The sequence below is a fragment of the Hyperolius riggenbachi genome, chromosome 12, assembly GCF_040937935.1.
Source record: "Hyperolius riggenbachi isolate aHypRig1 chromosome 12, aHypRig1.pri, whole genome shotgun sequence".
Lineage (NCBI taxonomy): Eukaryota > Metazoa > Chordata > Amphibia > Anura > Hyperoliidae > Hyperolius > Hyperolius riggenbachi.
Genome location: NC_090657.1, coordinates 107879118 through 107899855, shown reverse-complemented (window position 1 = coordinate 107899855; position 20738 = coordinate 107879118). Strand labels below are relative to the sequence as shown.

The following is a 20738-nucleotide window of genomic DNA, read 5'->3' as shown; positions in this document are numbered from 1 at the left end:
GTGCAGGGGGAAGCCCAATAAAACAGTAGGTGGTGAGTCTTCCTGCTATACAAATTGCAGCAAGAAGACTCGGCGCCCAAATTTCCTCCCACTGCTGCAAATCGCAGCTTTTATGATGAAAGCCTATGGCGGCGCCTCCCCCCCCCCCCCCCCTCCCCCCCCCCCCTCCTCCTCTCCAAGGCAGCTGCGGTGCCCTTTTTTCCCATACTCCAAACAGCTTGTGTCCCGTTTATGTACAAACAAAAACAAAACAAAAAAATAGGGATGTGGGGATTTAAGTGACTACTGCAGATATGTTCCACAAGTATGGAGACTGACAGTACATATACACAGCAAACAAAGGGTAAACATTGAGAACACAGAGCATTCACTATGTTACAAAAAGACCCGTAAATGTGTTTTCCCAAGTCTGCTTGTCACAGGAAAGTAAGATGCAGCTGTGGCACTTTCATTAAACAAGCTTCCTAACACGGTTTTACTGGAAAAACGCTGCATTTTAATACTTGCTTTTGTGACACCACCTGTATGGATGTGTTAATCATGAATTTAATAGCCCACATTATAAGCCAGAGAAGAAGCGGCATGTATCAGTATACTATGGATGCAGCTTGCACGTTAATGTCAATGGAGTTTGGTAGTATATACACAAAAGGGATTTTATTTTGTCTGCAGCGCACTTGACGTTTTCATGAGCTGAACTCGTTTTGAAAAGTTATAAAGAAAGAGATCAAACTCCATAAAAAACAGTAATGCCAAACCAGGTTGAAGTACTGCTAGTTTAGTTGTGTCCATTCGTTTTTGGGGAATTGAACAGGTTGCAGGATGCAGTCACATAACAATCCATTATCCTGTGTTCACTAGAGATGGTCAATGAGATGTAAATAAGTTTGCCCAAAATTTAAAAATTGAATTTAAATAACATTCAGCTTGAAATTTGGCCAATTTTCTTTGTTTGTAGAATTTCAAGCTGCATATTTACATGAAATTTGAATTTTAGGCGAACTTATTTTCATGTCATTGACATACCTATTCATCACACCTAACCTAAAGAAATGCACACACTTAATTTGTGTGTGCTTCCTTCGGGCACATCCAGTTTCCTCCCAACATCCCAAAAACATACAGATAAGTTAATTGGCTTCCCCCTAAATTGGCCCTAGCCTACGATATATACACTACAGTGACTACACGATATAGACAAGTCTATATACTCTGTACAGTGTTGCGGAAGATGTTGGTCCAATATAAATACTAAATAGTTTACAATGACTGTTCCTCATAGTTTCAGCCAGAAGTGCTTACCTGAAAGAAATTAATACAGATACTTAAGTAAGCAGTGGGAAGGATCTATACTCCAGAGGCTTAGCAGGTCCTCCTGGTGCCCACTTTTACAGTGCTGGGTCTCTCAACATATTCGAAAAGAGTTTGTCGAACAGGTTCTCGAAGCCACACTCCCATTTATGTAGGATCTTCTCTGTACTGGGCATGTGCAAGTACAGTCCGCATATGCCCAATAAAGCGATCCTGCCTTGAGCGTGGTTCTTTCCTACACGCACGAGCATCTTTGTACTACTGTACTGAGAATTTACAGACCATACTTTAAGTCCTCTTACAAAGTTGGGAGCATGGCCATGGAAAAGAGGGTCCAGGGCAGCAACGGTGGACTCAAGGAGGATCTGGAAACCCTCTGGACCACCCACGGGCTTCCCACTGCCTAGATAAATACCAAAATCTTACCACTCCTCTGATCACAGGTCTGCTTTAAGCCAGGGCTGTGGCATACAAACGGACGCAGTGTTCTCCCCAGAATTTTTTTCCAGCCGGGTGGCATGAAAAAGTAGCCGGGTGGAGTAAAATGGGCGTGGCCATGACGTGCCGGAAAATGGGCGTGATCATGACATGGACATAGCTAACTGTAATGTAACTCAAAATGGCCCTGATTTTTAGGGTGGCTAGTGCTGTGGGTAGGAAAGTAGGTCAGGCTAGTGGGGTGGGTAAAGTGGGGTGGGGTGGTGGCTAGTGGGGTGGGTAAGTAGGTCGCGCTGGTGGGGTTGCAAAGTTGGTCAGGCTGGTGGTTAGTGGGGTGGGTTGCAAAGTTGGTCAGGCTAGTGGGGTGGGTGAGTGGGTAAAAAGATCAGGCTGGAGGCTAGTGGGTGGGTAGGTAGGTCCCTCCCTCTCGAATAGCATGGCAGCAGGTTGCTCCTTACATCGTATGGTGTGAAATCTGATCCTCGGCTGCTTCCCGAAGGTCTCCCCCAGCTTCAGCACCCGCTGTCAGACAGGACGCAGGCCGTGGTACTCATTCCTGCTGATCACCCGGATTCCTCCATCCACCTCGGTACTCATCCCTGCTGATCGCCCAGATTCCTCCATCCTCCTCTGCCAGCCAGCGGCGTGCGTGTCAACCACTGTGGGGCGGGTCCATGGCGAGGCAAATTCATTTGCATGCGGGGTAATGCTGCAAATAACCCCTAGTGGAAACTAGCCCTATGTCCTTTCACGCCATACTCTGAGTTGCGAAAAGATCACAATGGTAGTGGAAAGTTGCATCACACGGTAGAAGTGTCATGTGAAGCATACATTAAACATACGTTACACTGCCACTGTAAACGCACGTTGTGCACTGCATTGACGGAACCAGCTTTACTGCACCCAATGTAAACATACCATGTGATGCGATTATATTGCAAAGGAATGCGACAGACAGTGTAAAAGAAACCTTAGAATTTGTATGGATTCATTCTCAAAGTAACATTTTGCTTCTCAACAGGCAGAAATCCTCAATGCAGAATAAGAACTTTGAATTATTGATTATATATTAAAAAACAAAATTAATTACCTAATAGCTGATTAATCAGCTGTCAACTCTCCTTCGGAATCTTATTAACCCCAAACACAATAATGAATCAACCCTAAAAAGCTAATTATAGAGCAAAAGAAAATGAAGGATCAGAAATAAAAAATATCATACCATGATTATATTCCTCTCCTGATAGGGAATAACCCGGACAGAAGTGCAGGAAACTCTTTTGGAACTACAAACACATGCAAACTGACTCTGCACACCCCCACCAGTCACAAATATGTTGCTGGAGTTGGGGCTTAATGTGATTGAATATGTCAATGGAATAAAACATGAAACAAACATAACACCGGAATTCGGGGCATTTTTTTTAACTTACTTTCCAAGTATCTTCACATCCTGAAGCACAATTTGGCCTCCACGCTTGTTCTGAAACTTCATAAAGTCTTCAGAATGGTCTCGCTTCTTCTCAGACCGCTCACAGAAGAACTTTGATAACTTTGCCAAGGCCACATCGTCACGGTCAAAGTAAAAGCCCAGAGACCGGTAAGCATAGCTCGCCTGCAACAGCGTGTTCACCAGAGAGTAGCAGATACCTCAGTTCTTGCTTTGACAGTGATTGAACGGAACAGAGGCTTCTGTGCGCCGGACCGATCCTCACTCCTTCAGGATGTGAAGAAACCGGCGGCTGATGAATGGGGAAATGGAACACTTACTTTCCAAGTATGTCTGCGGTCAGACTCTGGATTCTCCGTGAGTCCGTTGTTCTCCGCACGGCAGCGCTAGGACCCTGGTGACATCACATCACCACGTGACCGCTGCGTGGGTCGGGTCGGCGAGGCCTCCTATTGGCCGGTGGGTGGTGCGGACGCACATTGATTTGTGGGAGACGCTGACTCATCCCGCCCAGTACACTGTGAGCTTGAAAAGTGTCCCCGGCTCAAGGCTTCGCGGCGGCCATTTTCTTGAGGATCGCCGTTCAGAGAAAGTGTAAATACTCTGAAAAAAGGCGCCGGCGTGGTTTTAAAACAGGCGGGCGGGGTTTCAAAACAGCCGGGCGGCCCGCCCACCTAATAAGTCCTGGGGAGAACACTGGGACGCAATGAAAGTCTATGGACGCGTATCAAAAACGCGTACTATTGCGTTTTTAGCAGGGCTGTGGAGTCGGTCCAAAAATCCACCGACTCCGACTCCTCAGTTTAGGTTTCCACCGACTCCGACTCCACGACTCCAACTCCTCTAATTTGCATATTACAATTTTGTTGATTAAAAGTATGTAACATGAAATTCGTCTCTTAACTGCCAACGTTTAGGAATTTTACAAGACAACTGAAGTGAGAAGGATATGTAGACTACTATATTTATTCCCTTTAGACTAAAACTAGTCCTTGGTAAGAGTACTTGTAAAAGGTACAAACCGGAACAAAGAACATCTATCAGGCCCTAGGCAATGTAAGTGTGGGTACATGTAAGAATGATGTGCAGGTACTCTGCAGGGGAATGAGGAGATTCTTCCTCTATTACACATTCTTCATGCACAATCTGAACAAGGTTTATGGGTGACAGACAACACCTCTGTGTTCAATGTGCACAGCATTCTCAGTGGATTCCCTGCAGCTCTGTGGGGAGTGCATATGTAGAGTATAGTACTACTGTGTAGCAAAGTAAACCTAAGACAGATGAAATTAAAGTTTTATACATACCTGGGGCTTCCTCCAGCCGCCTTCAGGATAATCAGTCCCTCGTTGTCCTCCTCCACCACCTGAATCTTCTGCTATGAGTCCAGGTACTTGAGCCAGTCGGACATAGTGCGCATGCACACACTCCGCCACCAGGAGCATACTACACCTGTGCAGCACTATTGCTCAGGTGCAGAATGTTCCTGGCGGTGAGAGCGGCATGCGGCCGGACAGCGCTGACTGGCTGAATTACCAGGACTCATAGCAGAAGATCCGGGTGGTGGAGGACAGCGAGGGACTGATTAGCCTGAAGGGGGCTGGAGGAAGCCCCAGGTATGTATAAAAAAAAAAATTAAAAAAAAAAAAAAAAAAAAAAAAAAAAAAAACTTTACTTTTCATCCGTCTCAGGTACCCTTTAATTTGTAGTCACCAAACCAAATTTTAACAACATAAAATTATTTGATTTCATCAGCAAAGGGAATGCATACATTTGCATAAATCAGCATCAATGCAGAATTATTTCCATCTCATTGACCATCTCTATTAGTGACACAGCTACACATCAGGCTTTATTCTTACAGCATAGATGTTATTTAGTATATATATAAGAGATTCCTGTGTACACATCATATATACAGCCACAATCAGATGTGTATATCTGACCTTAAAAATACGGGGACTGTTTTATTGAAGCAGCACAAGTAACTAATTTTGATTAGTTCATTTCATTTTTGTGGACTAAGCACAGCTATTACTGTATATATACACATTATTTTTAATGACTATTATCTGAGAAATAGAACATTTTATCATGTTTTCTATTTTAATTACAGTTACAAATTCATTAGGAGTCGGAGCCGGTGCATTTTTTCCCCGACTCCGACTCCAGGCACCCAAAATTGCCCGACTCCACAGCCCTGCTTTAAGCGCGTACAAGTGTAGACAAAAAGGAAGTTCCCGTCATGCACGTTGCCCTCTCCCTCACAGAGGTGTACATTTGGCTTAGTCAGTGGTCAGACCTTGGCTATCATTCATGAAAGTGTGGTCGGTAAAGTAAATTCCTGCAGGAAAAAACACAGCTTTCAGTATTTTAGACTTCTGGCTGCTCATTCATAAAAATGTTGCCAGGTGCGGTAGCAGTGCGGAGATTTCCCGAACTAGGCTGGCGGTAGGCTTGCGGAAACACAGGAAGCTGCCGAGTTGATACATTTCTCCGTGTTCCACTCTACTGCAGCTGCCTGGGAGGTCTGTGTCTCCATTAACTCAGCATGGTTATCGTCACATCCAAGGGAGCGGTATTTCCCGTCCTCATACCGCTTGCGTATATCTTTATGAATTAACATTTTGTTACGATAGTCACCGCACAAGGCGGTGATTTATCGCTCTGCCCGGTAATGTCAGCTTTTCATGCGGAAAGAGCCTTTATGAATGGAGAATTTGCTATGTGTTCGGTAAAGTCGGCTGTTTTAAGCATTTCTGAATGAGGGAAAGCTTTATGAATGATAGCCAATGTGTTTAAGCAGCAGTTAATAAAATGAAGCTCAAAACAATTAGGGTAACAAATATTGCAAATGCATACCGTATATAGCTTTGGCCTCACTGCTATCTTCTAACAAATCCAAGCTTCCCCATTTTATTTTTATTTTTTTTTATATCAGACAAGTTAAGATATCAGGATTAGCATAGGCATATGTGAGGTCTGTTTTAGGAAACACATTTTCCTTTTGGACTATGTGGTAAAAGTTCAAAACCGCTTTTGGATTTTTATTGTGGTCCTGTCTCCATATCTGTCAAAATTTCCGTTACCTTTTTGTCAAGACAGGAAACGGGAAACAGCAATACACATTTCTGCAAAGTAGGTAAACGTTAAGTTGCATACACACATGCAATCTTGATTGGCTAATTTTAACACTTCCATGTAGTCAATGCGCTTACCTGCACAATCTGTGCAAAGTATTCAAAATCTGTTGGCTCTCACAGTACGTAGTAGTAGTAAAAGTGATTAATTAAATTTGGATGTGTGTACCAGGCTTTAGAATGCACAACTTTCTATTTTCTCTTGATCCTTAATCCTGACCGTGGGACTACCAGTTTTCATGTTAAAGCATCAGGTATCTCAGAATCAGAATCAGAATCAGTTTTATTTTGCCAAGTACAGCAAGAGCCATAATCGGAATTATTTGTGGTACACATGGCATAGACAGATACAACAGCACATACAATTTGAAATGCAGTAATCAGATATACAGAGGAGGCAGCGACGGGGACCAGCTGTCGGCCCAGCAATTATGAGTGCAGGCCGGACTGGGGAAAGTCAGAGTTCAGTGACCGAACGGCCTGGGGAAAGAAGGTGTTCTTCCGCCTGGTGGTTTTGGATGGTATAGTCCTGAAGCGGCGGCCCAACGGGAGGAGCCTGAAGTAGTGGCTGCCAGGGTGAGAGGGGTCACGGGAGATCATGGTGGCCCTCTTACTCAATCTAGCGGAGTGGAGGAGATCAAGAGGTGGAAGAGGAGACCCGATGATTCTCTCTGCATCAGCTATGACCCTCTGCAGTTTATGTTTATCACTGGCCGATGCACCCGCGTACCAAACAATGACTGAGGAGCAGAGGATGGATTCTATGGTGGCGGTATAGAAGCTGGCCAGCAGCTCCCGTGGCATGCCAAATCTCTTCAGTTGGCGCAGGAAGAACAGCCTCTGTTGGGATTTCTTTTGAATTTTAGTGGTGTTCTGCCCCCATTTCAGATTATTGGTGAGAGTCGTGCCAAGGAACCGAACCGATGACACTATAGAAACTTCTGTTCCTCCAATGAGGACAGGCGAGGGGGGGGGGGGGGGGGGGGAGGGTACCTCCTGAAGTCTACAACTAGTTCAACAGTCTTTGCAGTGTTGAGAACTAGGTTGTTCTCCCTGCACCAATTGCATATTCTCTCGACCTCGCTCCGGTATTCATGCTCTCCGTTGCTTCCAATTAGGCCAATAATGGTGGTGTCATCCGCAAATTTGATGACCTTCACAGAGTCAGCGGATGAGATACAGTCGTTGGTATAAAGGGAGAACAGTAGAGGTGACAGAACACAGCCTTGTGGAGCCCCAGTATTGGTGGTTCGAATGCTGGAGTAATAGTTGCCGAGCTTCACCTGTTGTGTTCTATTTGTCAGGAAGTCCTTGATCCATGCTCGGAGAGTGGGATCAACTCCGAGCTGTGTCAGATTGGTGATCAGGATGTCAGGGCAGATCGTGTTGAACGCTTAGCTAAAGTCTAGGAACAGGATCCTGGCATAGGAGGCCGGCCTGTCTAAGTGCTCAGTGATGTGTGCCACGCTGACATTGATGGCATCCTCCACGGATCTGTTTGCCCTATATGCAAATTGGAGCGGGTCTAAAAGGGCGTCTGTGGACCTCTTCAGGTGGGCAAGGACCAGCCGCTCGAGGAGCTTCATGATGTTAGAGGTTAGGGCCACTGGGCGGAAGTTATTGTGCTCGGAACTGCCTGTTTTTTTTGGGACTGGTACAATTATGGACCTCTTGAAACAGGAGGGGACTGTACCATCAGATAATGACTGCTTAAACAAGGAGGTGAGCACAGGGGCTAGCTGATCGGCGCAGGTTCGCAGGCAGACAGACGACACTCCGTCCGGGCCGGAAGATTTCCTGGGATTCAGCTTCCGGAGGTGCCGGAGTACCTCGGATTCCCGAACAGCGCTAGGAGCCAGGGCGCCGAGTACGTCAGAGGTCGATGTGGATTTGCCTACGGGCTGGTTGGAATGTTGCTCGAACCTGCAGTAGAACTCATTGAGCTCCTCCGCCAGTCGAGGGCTCGGGGTCGCCGTTTGGGATGTTGGTTTGAAGTTTGTGGCTGCTCTCAGGCCCTTCCATACTTCCCGTGTGTTGGTGGACTGGAGGCAGAGCCCCAGCTTCTCAGCGTAGGCCCTCTTTGCCGATCGCAGTTCTCTTTTCAGGGCGAGCCTAGCTTCTCTGAATTCCTCTAAGGAGCCAGACCTGTGCGCCTTCTCTTTGCGTTTCCGAAGTCGGCGAAGCCTGTCGTTGAACCAGGGCTTGTTGTTGGGGTAGACCCTGAAGGACTTGGACGGGATACACGCTTCTTCGCAGAAGGTGATGTAGGAGGAGATGTTCTCGGCCCATTCATCAAGGGTAGGTGCCTCCAGAGCCGTCCAGTCGGTGGTTTCAAAGCAAGCTTGGAGCTGCAGTTTGGCGTCTGCAGTCCATTTTTTGACGGTTTTGGTGATGGGCTTTGAAGTCTCTAGGAGCCTCCTGTAGGAGGGGATCAGGTGTACTGTGTTGTGGTCAGAGTTTCCCAGGGGGGCTCCTTGGGTGGCTTTGTAGGCGTTCTTGTGAACCGTGTAGCAGTGATCCAGGGTGTTACCGCTCCTGGTAGGGCAGGTGATGTGCTGCTTGTAGAGGGGCCTCACGTGCCGAAGGTTCGCCTTATTGAAGTCGCCCAAGATGATGAACAGGGCCTCTGGGAGGGCTGTTTCCCACCGCGAGATACAGTCACTGAGTACATGCAGGGCGGACTTGGAGCATGCATCGGGTGGAATATAGACCCCAACGAGGACAAGGGAAGAGAATTCCCTCGGAGAGTACCGGGGCCTGCAGTTTATGGCAAGGAGCTCAACGTCTGGGGTGCAGGCCTTGTGGAGAGTGGTGGTGTTGGAGCACCAGGAGGTGTTTATGTAAAAGCAGATTCCGCCGCCTCTCGTTTTCCCAGAGAGGGCTGCATCACGGTCTGCTCTTAGGAGGTTGTAGCCTGGTACCTGTAGGGAGTCGTCGGGGATGCTTTCGCACAGCCAGGTCTCGGTAAAACAGAGAACAGGGGTGTTCTTGCTGATCTGGGGTTTGCTGTCGAGAAGGAGAAGCAGCTCGTCCAGTTTGTTGGGGAGCGAGCAGACGTTTGCTAGTAGGATGGCAGGGACAGGCGAGCGTAGGCCTTTCCTTTTCAGTCGGACCTGGGCCCCCGCCCTCCTTCCTCTGTGGCGGCGCTTGTTTGGTGCTCGCTTGGTGGAGAGGTATTCGATGTGTGCAGTGACAGCATCCCACAGGGGAGAGCCCGGTGTTGGGTTGGGGCTGTCCGGGGGTTCCCATTCAAGAAGGGCTTCTCTGGAGAGGGTGGCGGTCCGTTTCGCGCTCATGGTCCAATTTCCTCAGTAGGTGGCACAGTGTGTGGCCCCGGTAGGTGGGATAAGCGGGCAGCACAGTGAAGAGGCTACCAGAAGATGGAGGTAGGAAAGAGGCAGCGGCCTGGCACAGTGCGTGGCACGAGTCAGAGGGCGTGGGGTGGGCCGCACGTCGCAGACTGTGGCACAGATATGGTGCAAATGGTATGGAGCAGGCAGCGCAACAGTCTGTGGTATGGAGCAGGCAGCACAACAGTCTGTGGTACGGAGCAGGCAGCACAACAGTCTGTGGTACGGAGCAGGCAGCACAACAGTCTGTGGTACGGAGCAGGCAGCACAACAGTCTGTGGTACGGAGCAGGCAGCACAACAGTTGGATGGTATGGGGCGGGCAGCACGTCCCGGTGTGGGGCACAAATAGGTGGACTGGAGCAGACGGCACAGCCCGGTGCGTGGCACGGTAGATGGTCTGGTGCGCGTAGCCCGGTAAGTAAGCAGCCCAAGATGTCTAGAAGGTGTGGAGTGGGCAGTACGTGGTTTAGGCAGCGTAGCACAGGCACTGGCACAGTATCGATGGTGTGGGGCAGGGAGCAAAACACAGTCCAGGGCCCACTTAGATGGAGTGGAGAAGTCAGGCAGCACAGCGTAGACTGTGGCACGGATAGATGATATGGGGCCGAGGCACAGACTATGGCACAGTTAGATGGTATTGAACAGACAGACAGCACCGTCTATGGTACAAATAGATGGGGAAGAGCGGGCAGCACAGCACAGGCTAAGCACAAGAGATGAAGCAGGCACAGATGGTATGGAGCAGGCACAGATGATGTGGAGCAGGCACAGGTGGTATTTAGCAAGGCACAGATGGTATAGAGCAGGCACAACGCAGGTATGGGGCAGGCACACCACAGCCAATCAGGTGACTAATTTCATTTTTCCATTGCAAGAGTTATTGGACCAGTGGTTTATTTATGAAAATGAAGCAGGGCTCTCTAGCAAACTTAACAGTAACAAAACACTTATTTGGCTTTACAAACAATCCTGATTAGAGAGTACTCTCAAGCTCAACCACTCAGGCCACATACACACATCAGACTATAGTCTTTGGAAAATGAAAGATCACAGACCAATCTTACCACCCTTCATGTAGTATGAGAGCCATACTCTACACAGTCTTTTCTATGGAGCTGAACTCCACATCAGAAAAAAAATCTTTGCAAGATGCTGCACACACAGATGCTGTACAGACACAAAAGATCAGTATCTGCAAAAGATCTGTTCCTGCCAAAAATCCATTCCTGCAAATTGCAATGATAGTCTATGAGATCTGCAGATCATCATACACACATGATTTAACTGACATTCATCTGCAGATCAGATCCACCAGGATGGATTTTCAGATCTGCGGATGATTGCTTGATCTGCAGATGAATGTCAGTTAAATCATGTGTGTATGATGATCTGCAGATCTCATAGACTATCATTGCAATTTGCAGGAATGGATTTTTGGCAGGAACAGATCTTTTGCAGACACTTATCTTTTGTGTCTGTACAGCATCTTTGTGTGCAGCATCTAGCAAAGATTTTTTTCTGTTGTGGAGTTCAGCTCCATAGAATAGACTGTGTAGAGTATGGCTCTCATACTACATGAAGGGTGGTAAGATTGGTCTGTGATCTTTCATTTTCCAAAGACTATAGTCTGATGTGTGTATGTGGCCTCAGTTTGGAGCGGAATGAACCAAATTTTACATGACACTGAAATGGTTGCTGTGCACATTTCACTGTTACAACTTACATATTTTTAGAATGAAAGAAGGTGAGATTTCAGTAAGGATCAGCCAGGCAACTGGCATTGTCTAAAATGTAATAAATATGACAGCCTCCATATTCTTTTCACTTCAGGTTTCCTTTAACAAGAAGCCCATTTAACTGGGCTGAAGTGGAACTTTGCATGATCCCAATTAGAATGCTGCAACAATCAAGTCACTTGTGTTGGCTTTCTCTCACCTGCAAGTAGATTGTACTCTGTAATATATAGAATATTGGTCACATCTGCTTACTACAAATTCACAGCAACCTATAATAAACAGCTGATCACAGATATGACTGAAACAAATGACACACTACAAAGATACAGAAAGTGTTCACAGTTTCCTTTGCACACTTATGAAACATACTAACTAATGTCACTGCAAAGTGACTTTGTGACATGGCACAGATTGAAGTATTAAAGTCCTCAGAAAGACACCAACAATGATCACCCCACAATTTTTTTTTCTTGCGCTAAAAGGTGATGTTATGTGTATGGATGCTACTATTTTCATTCTCTTTAGAAAACAAAATTAATTGTCTATGAGCCTAATCACATCCTTCAATTTCCATCTAAAACCAAAACCAAAGAAGTCTTTGCAACCATAAACTAATGGCCACCTAACAAATCTACAGCAGTCAGGACCATTGGAAGACACGCAAGAAAATAAAGAGATGCTGCAGGCTAGAAAGCAGCTACTGTGGCAAGGAGCAGACCTCTGAATAAAGGCTCATACACACATCAGACCATAGTCTTTTGAAAATGAAAGATCACAGATCACAGACCAATTTTACCCCCTTCCATGTAGTATGAGAGCCATACCTACAGGTCTATTCTATGGAGCTAAACTCCCCATCAGGCAGAAAATCTTTGCAAGATGCTGCACACAAAGATGCTATAGACATTCAAAAGATCAGTATCTGCAAAAGATCCGTTCCTGCAAAATGCATTTATAGTCTATGATATCTGCAGATCATCATACACACCTTGTTTAACAGACATTCATCTGCAGATCAGATCCACCAGGATAGATTTTCAGATCTGCAGATGATTGTCTGATCTGCAGATAAATGTCAGTTAAACAAGGTGTGTATGATGATCTGCAGATCTCAGACTATGAATACAATTTGCAGGAACGGATCTTTGGCAGGAACTGATCTTTTGCAAATACTGATCTTTTGTGTCTGTACAGCATCTGTGTGTGCAGCATCTTGCAAGATTTTTTTCTGATGGGGAGTTCAGCTCCATAGAAAAGACTGAAGGTATGGCTCTCATACTACATGGAAGGGGGTAAAATTGGTCTGTGATCTTTCATTTTCAAAAGACTATGGTCTGATGTGTGTGTGGCCTTAGCCTAGCAGGTTGGATTCACACACAGTGCGGTGCCACTTGCACACGACGGAAGAGCCTACCGCAATTGTTCGCACCATTACAAGCAGACTGGTCCCTGCAGCAGACTGTGCCGACAGGGAAATCTGCATGACCCCACTCCGTACTGTTCCTACGGCTAGACTGGAAGTATGGCATAGCTATTCCCAAAATCTGAGCATTTGTGCCGCTACTGGGACAATCTACAGCAGGGTCCATTCACACTGCAATATGAGGTGTGCGGTTTAATGAATCTATCATACTATAATTGCAGTTTCTCTAAAATACATGTAGGAAAAATGCATGCAGCAAATGCACTAAAATTATACCGTGCATTATAATAAGCATAGTGTATGAATGGATACATTTGAAGATATGCATGGTGACCTAACATTCACCAAATTAGATGCATAAAAAAAAAAAAAAAAAAAAAAAAAAAAAAAAAGGGATCGATCATAGCAAATGCCAGCAAGCAACAGTAAAGGCATGGAGATGACCTCCACCATCCATCTCAAAGCGGGATGCAATGGATCTCAGCGATAAACTATATGCACAACCGCCAGCAGTTGCTCGTTTGAACCAGTCCCCATTTAGGGTTTTGCTACATTTAGGCCCCGTTCACATCACAAACGCGGATGGCCACGCATGCGGAACGCAACGCATGCGAACGCACGCCATCCGCGTTTGTGTGCGTTGCGTGGCTGATCCCATCACTGAAAAGTGAATGGGACAGCCACGCATTTTTACAAAAAAAAAAAATGCATGCAGCATGCGTTCTCGGACCGCACAGGTCCGGAACGCATGCAGTGTGAACATCAGACATTGCACTCTATGCAATGTCTGATGTCGTGCGTGTCGGCCACCTGCACGCGTTTCCAAAACGCGGCTGGTAACGCGTGCAGTGTGAACTTAATACTTACTAAATCACTGAACCCAGAACAAGTATGACATTTCCTTAAAACTAGCCCCTCCAGTTTAAATTACCTATGGCTTTTTCTAGCCTCCTGTAGACTTTCTGGCCCCTTACCGTCATTCCTTGCTGCTCCCTTTATCAGCTGTTCTCCAAATGCTGGTCAACTCAGTCAGTCAATGGCCAATGTGCATGCACAGCACAGGCCGCATGCCTCTTCCATCACGCTCCTTTCAATGGGAGCATTTGGCACATATGCAGTAGCAATTTTAACATACCATGCAAGTGCAGAACGTTTCCGTCCTCAAGGAGCGCGATGCAGTGTTAAGCCGATGCGGGGAACAGCTTGGGATAATGGCAAGGGACTATTTTTTACTTAACATTTTCTCCACTTATTATACGCACAGAAGCAGTCTGGCGTGAGGACAAAACGTGCATAGTGTGAAGTTGTACGTCTGACGTCGCACGGAAGCAGGAAGCGCACGGACCGGCCGGTCACAGCAGCGCACGAATCTTTACCCTGCGACTAAGTGCGGAGGCGAAACGGGAGAGCGGGGACCTGAACTGTATTACCCTATGTGGAGATTCTTTTTTTTTTCAAAGTCGAGTGAAATTGGTTAATATCACTGCTTAAAGAGGAACTCCAGTGAAAATGTAAAAAAAAAAAAAAAAAAGTGCTTCATTTTTACCATAATTATGTATAAATGCTTTAGTCAGTGTTTGCTCATTGTAAAATCTTTCCTCTCCCCGATTTACTTTCTGATATTTATTACATGGTGACATTTTTACTGTGGGCAGGTTATGTAGCTGCTCCTAGCTGGTTTGACTGTTAGAGACAGCTGTAAACAGCTATTTCCTTTCTGTGAACCTTGTTACATTGTAACAAACTGCCAAAAGTACCGCGGTCCGGGAGCTTCTTGTGGGAGGGGTTTCAGCACAAAATCAGTCATACAGCACCCCCTGATGGTCCGTTTGTGAAAAGCAATATATTTCTCATGTAAAAGGGAGTATCAGCTACTGATTGGGATAACGTTCAATTCTAGGTTGGAGTTTATCTTTAAGATCCACCTGAGAATTGAGGTGACTATAATCTGGTGAGCATTTAGTGAGTGGGGACGAGGGATACAGAGTTGGTTGGCACCTGGGAGAGCACAAGACACGGGTCACGTGGAATAGTGTACCACTCAGACTGAACGATATTGCCCTATGTGGAGATTTATTTTTTGCAGGTCTGGAGAGCGCAGCAGCATCTTTGAAATTTTTATCCAGCAATTGGACTTTCTGCAGCGATCCCATTGACTGTTGATTTGGTGATATATTGGATGAATTGTGGCGCAGTGTTTAGATAATTGTATTTCATGTGTTATGCTTGTGCAAGTGTTTAAGCCACTGCATCAACAGAATTTCTCTTTCTTGCATGTTTGTGTGCAAAAGGTTTACAACATGATTACCATGCATTTCACTATCTGGGTCTATCTAAAGTATAGCAATGCATTGTAACAGTGATAAGGAACCCTCATGACACACTATGATTGATTTTCTAATGTATCTGAAGCAAGACACCTCTTGCTCATCCACTTCTTTGGCCCAGTTCACAGCCAGACATTGCGATGCAACATAAACACGGAGCAGTGCTTTTCAGCGCTGCTAGATTTGGGCGCAGCCGGCGCCTCCATAGACTACAATAGGAATCACTCCTATTGCAGCGCTCAGTAACGTCGGCTCCGTCAGAAGACGGAGCCGAGGTTGCTTAAAAACATAATTCGGCCTCCAGCAATCGCTGGAAGCCGAATTATTTCATTCCCCCACTATCCATGGCGGCCTGGAGGGGGAATAGTAATTAAAGCGGCCCGGACTTGTGCAGAAGCAGGATCAGCTATATACCGGCTGTATCCTGCGCCCAAGTCTACCGGCGCCAATTTCAAATGTACTCCATAAACACAATGTAACGCAGAACAACACACTGCAATGCAACACTTATGTGACATTCACGGTGTGGCAGGCGCACTGCAGACTAAGTGTGCGGCATCCAATGCACAACAAATGCTCGCGTTAATAGTGAAGCATACATTGACTATATGCTTCACCGAATGCAACACATTTTGCAGATGACATCTGCAACTTTTTCATTCCGTTCCTGTTTTTACAGCGAAGCCCAATTCTACCAATAGAAAAACAAAAATCAACTGAAATAATCACTTCAGGCAACAGTTATTAAAATGGTCAAGATAATTTTAGACACTCAAGATGAACAGGTCTGTCATACTAGATGCACATTTCTAAAAAGGACTAAAGATGGCAGCCTCCACGTGCTCACTTAAAGTTCACTTTAATGATAACAAGAGACAAAATTAACTTAAAGAACAACTGAAGTAAGAGGTATATGCAGGCTGCCATATTTACTTCTTTTTAAACAATACCAGTTGCCAGGCTATCCTGCTGATTTAACTGGCTGCAGTAGTGTCTGAACACCACCAGAAACAAGCATGCAGCTAGTGTTGTCAGATTTGTCAATGTCAGAAACACCTGATCTGCATATGCTTGTTCAGGTTCTATGGCAAAAGGAATAAGTGACAGATTATTAGCAGGGCTGCCAGGCCACTAGTATGGCTTAAAAGGAAATATGGAAGCCTCCATATCCCTTTCGCTTCAGTTGTATTTTAAAGGGGAACTGAAGAGAGAGGTATATGGAGGCTGTCATGTTTATTTCCTTTTAGACAATACCAGTTGCCTGGCAGCCCTGCTGATCCTCTGCCTCTAATACTATTAGCCATAGCCCCTGAACAAGCATGCAGCAGATCAGGTGTTTCAGTGTTTCAGACTTATAAGTCTGATCTGACAAGACTAGCTGCATGCTTGTTTCTGGTTTTAATCAGATACTACTGCAGATAAATAGACCAGCAGGGCTGCCAGGCAACTGGTATTGATTAAAAGGAAATAAACATGACAGCCTCCATATACCTCTCTCTTCAGTTCCCCTTTAAGCAATCCCAGTTGCCTGGCTATCCTGCTGATTTATTTGGCTGTAGTGGTGTCTGAATTACACCAGAAACATGCACACAGCTAATCTTGTCAGATTTGTCAAAACTGTCAGAAATATCCTGTGCGCTGCATGCTTGTTCAGGGTTTATGGTTGAAGTATTAGAGGCAGAAAATCAGCTGGATACCCAGGCAACTGGTATTGTGGAGGGAAGTCTCTGGATAGTCCAAAAGCTTCCTGTGTCCTTGTTTTAACCATTGCCACACACTGACCCACTGAGCGTATCCAACAAGAGCATATTGGATATGTTCTCATGGCCGCGCTCCCCGGGGTGCAAGATTACGTCCATGCTGTGCCTACACAAGTACAATTGCATCTGCCCAGTAAGCCAAAGTCACTTGTTCAGGAGCTGCTTTGTGCAACTGTGCAGGCACAGCAATACTTGCGCAGTACAGCTGTGCTCATGCACAAGTGGTGCATAGCCCAAACTACAATATAGAGTCACGGCCAGCAACAGAGGGGTCAAGGAAGATGTGAGAAGCCTCTGCAGGATCCAAAGGCTTACCTCTTCAAAAGGTATGCAACTGTTTTCTGACACCTTGGGTTTGCTTTAAAAGCGGTATAAAACCATGACATAATATTCAACACACATGTTTTTCTATTTGCATTTGTGCTTAAGTATTATTCATTTAGAAATTACAAGTTCACAAAAGTACAGTTTTTTGCTTTAAGAGCTGACTTTGCATTTTATTCATAACTGGTTTTATTCATTATGTATTGAAGGCAGAAATGCTTTGAGGCCCCATTCACACTTAGAAGCGCAAAACGCCCATGATTTTTGCCGGCGTTTTGCAGAAGTGATTTTTCTGCGATTTCACGTAAGAAAACAAAATCTCTGGACAGTGCAACGCTTTCTCCTCAATTGCGTTTAGCGCTTCTATAGCCCTGAAACACGATCGCCGGGAAATCGCCTGACAATGGTGCAGGCTACGTGTTCGCGTTTCGTTGATTTTCGGCGATTAGCGCAAATCGCCCAAGAAAGAACGGGCCCATAGGGTTTATTACACTAGTGCTAAAAGCAATAGCGTTTTGCCGAAATCACCGGCAAAACGCTCTAGTGTGAACGGGGCCTCAGTGTCTGTGTCCAGGAGCTTCTGCACAGTCTGAGGAATGAGACATTCCCACTTGATACAATTAAGTAAACACAAGATAACATTTATTTATAAAATTCACCCATAGCATTGCATAAGCAAGCTTTTCAAATGACTAGCGCTAAAAAAAGCTCTTACAATGTGAACCAGGGTTAAGTGTGCTTTATGGTTACTTGAGACTCAATGTTAAAAACAGGGGCTTAGCCAATAACGTACTATACCCCACTCTATATACCTACCATAAACGCTATATTAAAATGTTAAAATAGAGTGATTTAAAGTATATTAACCTTGGAGGAGCCATGAGACAGTCTTTAAAGATAACCAGAGCTCAAATTAATATGAGAAATGCAGGGAGCAGGCATGAATGGTGAACTGTCCTGATGCTCACCGCTCCTCGCATTCTCCATTTTGCCCCCTCTGTTGCCTGTAATTGCCATCCAGCACCTTCTTCCAGTTGACAACACGTCCCAGCTGCACGCGTTCTAAAGTATGCAACTGCGGCTGGAAGTGCTCTGCACATGAGGTTATGAAGACACCATGCACAGATCTTCCGGCCAGAGCGCGAGCAGCCAGGCCAGAGCAGGTACACTGATGCCCGGCTGACTGGAAGAAGGTGCAAGATGGCAATTACAGGCAGCGGAGGGGGCAGGATAGAGAACAGGGGGAAGCTGTGAGCATCAGGACACCTCACCATACATGCCTGCTCCCTGTTTCTCATTTTAATTTGGGCTCTGGTATCCTTTAAGCTCAGCAGAGCCCAAAACAACCTAAGAATTGTGAGTTCTATGTGGTGCCCACATATGCCTTACATAGTCAGCATTCCCTTAACGTCATAATATAACAATAACCCATCATCACGCTATCGCCGCATTACTCTTGCACAGGACAACTGCACATATCTCCAAAACTAGCTGTTAATCTGTTAAAGCTGTTTTGAAGACTTAAAGTTCTATTGTGCATTTGCATAAATTAATACGGCTCTAGTGTGATGACGCGTTGTTACAGCATACTTCTAGAGGACGGCTATCTAGGACATACTCAGTGTTTCCCCAGAATTTTCTTTCAGCCGGGTGGCATGAAATAGAAGCTGGGTAGGGCAAGTTGAGAGAATGCAGGGCCGGTGCATTTGTGTGCAACTCTGCTTACAGAATAGGAGGTGGTGAGCTGATGACAGCCAGGCGCTCACCAAAACTAGCTGGGTGCAGCACCCAGCTAAAAGTCTGGGGAGAACACTGCATACTGACACTACGCCAGCAATTTGTGCTGGTTGGTTGAGACTGCTGGTTAAGGCTCATACACACGTCCAACAACTTCAACCGATTGCCGTCTGAATTTGGTCTGTTGGACAACTATTGGGTATTTGTATGCATGGCAAACGACTAGAGGAGCAACTGATAACAAGACGTTTGCCCAATCCATCCAGCAGACTAACTCAACTGTTGGACTGATATCATGCAGTTGGCCATGTGTGTACAAGCCGCTTGAATGATGTGCGCTTGTTCTGAATGTGGTCATATCTTCCAGTTCGTCATTTCACTTCCATGCAGCAAATGAGTTGGTCATTCAGTTGGTTGGTGCATGGACAATACAAGTCATGTAGTCGGTGAAGTAATGGAGTTGGTTGTGCAGTTTGTTGGACGTGTGTACGAGCGGAGCAGTGCTTTTCAGCGCTGCTAGCTAGGCCTGGAGGGGGAATAGTAATTAAAACGGCCCGGACTTGTGCAGAAGCAGGATCAGCCAGATACCGGCTGTATCCTGCGCCCAAGTCTACCAGCGCCGATTTCAAATGTACTCGTGTACGAGCCTTTAGTTACGTTACAGTCCGTGTAACAGGGACTCTAATAATAAACTAACTACTTGATTGATTAATCAGCAGTCAAATGCATTAGATTTCCAAATTAAAAATTAGGCACCTGCAAATTACTGATGGTCCCTATAAATCCAGTTCTTGCACAATAAAAAGTAATACAACGTATGAGCAAATATCGATTGCCGACATTTTCCATTTTTGTGAGGTGCCACATACAGGGAGCAGCCGTATTACCTGGCCAGCTCCAGCTCTCTGTCCCGGGACATGTCGCTCAGGCTGCCCCCGGATCCTCCCAGCTCTCCGGCTCCTCTCCTGTCAGCGGCCCCCGCAGCTCCAGCGCAGCTTTTGGTGCGGAAGATCCTGGAGAGGCGAATCCTGAGCGATCCCTTCCTCCCCGCTCCCTTCCTGGCCGCCGCCCCGGCCTGTCCCGTCTCCCCGTCCTCCTCCTCCAGCCTGCGGGCCTCAGGCGCCTCCAGCACCAGCAGCGCATCGCTGGTCTCCTCACAGGGACAGCCGGCCCCCCGCAGGCCCAGCGCCCCCAGCTGCAGCTCCAGGCCCTCCTCCCCGGGCTGCACCCCCTCTGCGGGCACCACGTCTACCCCGGCCCCCGGCTCCGTGGAGGCCTCGACCTCCTCCTCCTCCTCTCCGCGTAGCGTATTCCGGAACACCATGAGCCTGGGTCTGGCGGCCTCCTCCCCGGCCACCGCTCCGCAGCCCAGCAGCCGGCTCAGCACCCGGTAGGACGCGGCCTCCTCTTCTGCCGCTGCCCCTCGCATGTCCCCGGTAGCCCCGCAGGCCCCGGCCCGAGCCACGGCCTCTCCCAGCTCAGCTCCCCGAGCTCCGGCAGCTCCCTCATCGGAGCCCGCCTCTGTTTCCGATGCTACCCGGCGTCACTTCCTTATGGGTGACTGACAGCCGCGGAGACCCATTCCGAAAGCGAGAGATACACTCCGCCCACCACTTTGTCATATGCGGCAGGAAGAAGGGTTCTCCGAAGAACTGTCGCATGTAAGGCAGCGCTCATTGTTTTGGTGGTTGTCAGTGCTTCCTTTTATCAATGAATGTAAAATAATTGGCGCAGTTCGAG

The 20738-nt window shown here is 46.6% G+C and overlaps 1 protein-coding gene across 1 annotated transcript in view; it reads right to left on the bottom strand.

The window, feature by feature from the left end:
* The window catches only part of SOCS7 (suppressor of cytokine signaling 7), a 101534-nt gene extending 81001 nt beyond the window's left edge, over positions 1 to 20533 (bottom strand). The window contains exon 1 of the mRNA XM_068262319.1: positions 19886 to 20533. Within this exon, the coding sequence (XP_068118420.1) occupies positions 19886 to 20427 (542 nt within the window). The 5' untranslated portion in view covers positions 20428 to 20533. The remainder of the gene's footprint in view (positions 1 to 19885) is intronic.
* Between the last annotated feature and the right edge of the window lie 205 nt (positions 20534 to 20738).